At 39.5% G+C, this 5,279-nt stretch overlaps 1 protein-coding gene across 1 annotated transcript; it reads right to left on the reverse strand.

Moving 5' to 3' along the window:
* Positions 1–1,928: 1,928 nt before the first annotated feature.
* Positions 1,929–5,191, reverse strand: LOC101294752 (probable UDP-3-O-[3-hydroxymyristoyl] N-acetylglucosamine deacetylase 2-like). Its single transcript, XM_004297387.1, has 7 exons — positions 5,132–5,191; positions 4,749–5,057; positions 4,328–4,534; positions 4,115–4,216; positions 3,410–3,474; positions 2,739–2,883; positions 1,929–2,625 (listed from the first exon to the last, which is right to left on the reverse strand). Exons 1-7 carry the CDS (start codon positions 5,189–5,191, stop codon positions 2,572–2,574), a joined length of 942 nt encoding a protein of 313 aa, XP_004297435.1. The 3' UTR covers positions 1,929–2,571.
* Between the last annotated feature and the right edge of the window lie 88 nt (positions 5,192–5,279).

Consider the following 5,279-nt stretch of genomic DNA (forward strand, 5'->3'; position numbering starts at 1 on the left):
AGAGATTCGGTTTTTCGGTTCGGTTCGGTTTTTCAAGGGCCGAAACAAAAAACCAAACCAAACTAATTTGGTTCGGTTCGGTTTTTCTTAATTCGGTTTGGTTTTTTTCGGTTTGGTTTTTTCCGGTTTCGGTTTGGTTTTCGGCTCGGTTTTTTTCGGTTTTCGGTTTCAAAATTCCACCCCTACTTTTGACAGTGGGAATGGAAATAAAATACCACCCCTAACTGAGGGAGTCAATCTCCAGTCACATCTCATTTTTTGTTTCATTTTCAATCTTCATTTATAACTAAGCAACACACTAGAATGGAAAATGAAACTAATTTCATTTTTCATACCATGATTTCCCACCAAACAAATGGGGCAGTAAAGTCTTTATTGGGATTTTGACCTAACAAAGAGGGAAAAACAGATTTCGTGTCACGGTTTGATAAGGAAAACCAGACGGGAAACCTCCTTAATCAAGGAAACTCGATCCTAATGTACGAAGGATAAGGAAAATTAATGATAGATGATAATGAACAAATCCTTGATAAACGGGGATTGTGAAATCATCCCGACTTACATTTGAGTTTCCACTCTATATAAACCTCCACGTGTTGTAGGTTGTTCCCATTCCGTCTTTGGTAATTAGAGTTTCAGAGTCTTCGTCATGGCTATAACAACATACCAGTGTCCAAAACAACAGCCTAGTGACAATGGGGAGGAAGCCAGGAAGACTCGACTTGAGCATAATCGGCGACTTCTTGCTCGATCAAAATTGGTGGTGGCTAATGTTGAAGCAATAGCTCCTGGTACTCATACTGCTGCTGGGACTATGAGCACGGAGAGTCCAGCATCCGAAAGCATAGGAAATAATACTGACGATGTCCCGGAGACCAACATGAAGAAAGACCTAGTAGTTACAGTAGTTACAGAGACAAAGACTACTATGGACGAGGCAAAGACCAGTAACGATGCCGAGGAGCAAAAAGATGAAGCAAGAGGAGAAGAAGTCCCCAAGGAGAAACCAAGAACGGAGAAACCAAGAAAGCCGAAGCCAAAAGAAACCGAGAACGGAGAAAACCAAGCACTGAGCAAGAAAGCCGAAGCCAAAAGAAAGGAAGGATATAATAAGTTTTATCTTCTTCTTGGGATAATAGAGGAAGCTGCAACTACAACTGCAACTGAAGAAAGAGAGGAGAAAGCAGAGGAAGCTGCAAGTAAAATTGAAGAAAGCGAAGATGATGATGATGATGATGAAGATGATGAAAGTGAGTCTGAGAAAGACCAAGATGTAGATGTAGAGGACAAAACTTGGTTTGATGCCAAATACAGTTGCGAGGAGATGCAACTCATGCAAGACTTGATGGCCAAAATAGCTGAGAAAGCTGCAGCTGAGGAGAGGAAAAGAGAGAAGAGGAAAAGGAAGAAGAAAAGTAAGGCAGAAAAACCTAATGGAAGAAAGGAAGAAAAACCTAATGGAAGTTACCCGTCAATTGGAGTTCTTTGTTTGGCATTGGTATGCATTATGGTTTATAGTTTCATATAGGTTATTTAAAATCACAGTGGCAACTGTTCTATCTTCTTCTTTTTTGCTGCGATGTATTTAGGGCATCGTCCTCTAGAGTTAATTGAATTTGTCTACCCTTCCATAATCCGTGGATTCTCATACACATACAACTTGGTAGAACTTGTGAGGTGTTCAGAACCGAAAAGAAGACATGCAAAAAATAAATTGGTAGTACTAGAACATTCAACTCCTATAAACAGACATATGGAAGTGACAGATATTGCCTCCATTGATTTTGCTTTTCCCCGGATCAAACTCCATAGCCCTAATCCATGATCATCTCCATTATATTCTCTATCAACTTTGCATAACAACCCAACTTTTACTTGGCCAGAAACAACCAACATCTACATTTTCATACCTACGCACAAATTCCAACCCTTATATCTGAATGCAAATCTGCAGAAATCATCGAAACTGATATCTGAATGCAAATGTGTTTTTTTTTTGAGGAAATCTGAATGCATACGTAGAGTACACATCGAAACGAATACTATATCCACATGTAAAGAGTTTGACACATTTGAAAAAGTAAACAGTGTATATCTCCTAGCTATTGCCAACCCCTAATTCTTTTTCAGACACTAGATCATGTAAATTATGAGAGATTCTAATCAATTGTAGTAAACAACCAATTCTAGAATATAACAACAGAGCCCCAACCCCAACTCCTCAGTGTTGCCTGTAAGCAATGGAATAGCCAAAGCAATCGAAGGAACTACCTTTTTCAGGTTGAATCCGAGGAGCTGTTCTTGTGCATCCCCGTTTAGCTTGTCCGTAACCTTATCAGCCAACAAATTCTCCCCAGCAGTCTTCCCCAATTTATATGAAGAGTTCGTCACATCCATAATGTCGTTCACAACACAATAGCCCATCCTACCTCGTAAAACACCAATCTTTTTTTTCTGAGTCCATCCGCCACTGAAAATCGACTCAAACATTTGATAGTGCCAAGTATGGCTGATGACTGGATTACATTTCTACGATTACTTCAAGATGAGCAAATGTAATGCAGTATCCTTTTAGATAATTTCTGATAGGCGCCGAACTAAAACAGAATGCAGTGTGTGGCCACCCTGTTGACATGCAAAGAAACAAACAGCAACTCAGTTGAGTATCTCATAACCATTTTGTTCTACTCTACCAAAATAATGAAAGAACTTGACGTAATCAAATAATCAATACAAACCTTGTAGGCCACTATGTGTGCCACAGGAAGCCCTTGGCTACCATACCTTGCAAAAAGAGAAACATCACCGATAAGATCTAAGACCTTATGACGACAAGGTTCATCTTGAAAACGAAGTGGTGGATTCAACCAACCTTTACTAGCACTGCAAAAGGAAAACAAGAGGATGTATACAGTGAAATCCAAATGGGAGACCCGACAGATTGCAGCTTGCATATCGCTTTTAATATGTTCTCCCTAGATCAAACCTGATAGACCCACTCTGTAAAACATTTTCTTCCTAACTACTATAAGCATACAATCAAACCAAACTGTCATGTCAGGTCAGCTCAATCCATATGTCACCTAAATCAAGTATAGCTCAACTTAAAGTTAGTATATGAATTCCAAGACTCTAGGCACAGAATTCTCACATAAGCAAGTGCATATTATCACTTACTATTGAGAAAGTTTGCCAGTTATTTAGAGCTCAATCATGTTTGATATTTAGTTGAAAGGAGCATCAGTGGAACAATTGTAGGCAATTTTTTATGTAAAGCGGGCTAATCACATTGTCTTACTAAAGTAGGCTTGGGGTGTCTTTTCCCTTGATAGTCAGCGGGCTAGTTCTTTTCAACAAATGTAGCTATTCAATCTAACTTTTAATAGAAATCAAGTAACTCAGTTCTTACCTACAAACAATTGCATTTTCTAATGAACCTCCTTTTATAAGTCCTGCACTGCGCATCTGCTCCACCTAGCATTAGCAAAGTAAATTTAACATCATCTCACGATACTATATAAAAATAGGTATGCCAAAGGAAGTCTATTTGGTTATCTTAAGAAAACAGAACAAACACATGAAGCTCGAGTCTAGTCCCCTTTTTGTTTATCGGACACAACCTAAGAGAAAAACGATGTCTAAACGAACTTCCACAATATATTGGTCTTGCTCTTTGAGAGCGGAGAAGATATTTCAAACTAAATGATGTCTGAACTCAGTTACTCTATTTCCACTCTACAAAAACCAACATCAGTTATGCAAAGTTGAAGGTACTACTAGTTTTTGAAGAAATCAGTTCTATTTTAAAAGCTAAAAAGGACGCTGATAAACTAAAGCTCATGTACCATTGTGCTTCTCTACAAATCAACAAATGAATTCACAGAGACAATAAACTTTTGTTGTACCACTCAGTATGAGGAAACTTATATACTTAAACTGCTTTCAACCTCTTTGTACCACTCAGTATATAATACAACAATTGCTGTTAATGTGAAAGGAAGAAACCAAAGACAGATAACATTATGCAGGTAAAGTACTAACAAGTAGCAACAATGTTATACTTTAACAGCAAACAGAAAGTAATAGCAGGACTAGTATAGTATATAGTACTGACCTCCTCATAAGTGCAAAAGGTTCTTGACAAAGCTATCTGCTCGGAATATAAAGATTTATCCAATGAAGACACAGAAAACCACTGCCTGCCAATGGCCGGCACCTGCATAAAAAGTCAGCATGTCAAACCCATAATTAGCTGACAATCTCTCACAAAACAAGTTCCAAGAACAACACTCCAAGCTACTAGTCCTGACAATCTCCAAGCCATTACCTGCTGAAAGTCAATCCCATACGTGATACCGACTTCTTGTGATGGGAATGCGGCAACAAAAGAATCATTCCTCCACACATGCACCGGTTCCTTCACATATGCCACCATCTTTTCACAACACTCACCCTGATGATCAGCTGCAACTCGTAACCCAACTTGTTCTATTGCCTCCACCCACTCTCTTGCTGATCCATCGAATATAGGAACCTGATTTTGAGCTCTATTAGTCTCTTCTCTCATAATCTATAACAACAATTTCAAATCCCACACTACTGCTTCCACACATTTCTACCAAAATCTAAATTCCAAAGTATGCTTTTTACTTTTTTAGTTAAAATTCTCTAATCTTTCAAACATTTTAACCTTTTTTACAAACAGTAACAATCAAAATTCACAAATATCACAATCAAACTCTACCAACCTCAACACTGCAATCTTCAGAATCCAAATTCTCAATCTCAATCCTGCAATTATCGACCTCCATAGCTTCCAAAGCCGAAAGCAAGTGCTCAACAGTTCGAATCTTGACCCCGTCTTTACATAGAGTAGTGCACAGAGGCGAATCCTCAGCGAACTCGATCGAAGCGCGAATCAGAGTTGACCGGAAGTCAAAGTACCTTCCTTTTCCGGCGAGCTCCGGCCATAACTTCACCGTGGACACCTTGCCGCTGTGCAAAGTCTTCCCCTTGCGCTCTATGCATCCCGCTAAGGTTTGCTGAAGCCGACCGGTCTGGAATCAGAGAATAACGGTAAGATAGTGACCGGAAAATGACGCCGGGACGGTTAGAGAGAGAGAGAGAGTACCGATTTCCAGGAGATGAGTTTGGAAGACTTGAATGCGTTGAGTGCAGCGGAGAGTGTCATCAGGTTACGAGTGGCGGTGGGAATACGACGGCGTTTAGTGTTATTTAACGGTTTAACCTAGGGGCTTTCACAGTGGTGCTCTTTTTTT

The sequence above is a fragment of the Fragaria vesca genome, linkage group LG4, assembly GCF_000184155.1.
Source record: "Fragaria vesca subsp. vesca linkage group LG4, FraVesHawaii_1.0, whole genome shotgun sequence".
NCBI classification, from domain to species: Eukaryota; Viridiplantae; Streptophyta; class Magnoliopsida; order Rosales; family Rosaceae; genus Fragaria; species Fragaria vesca.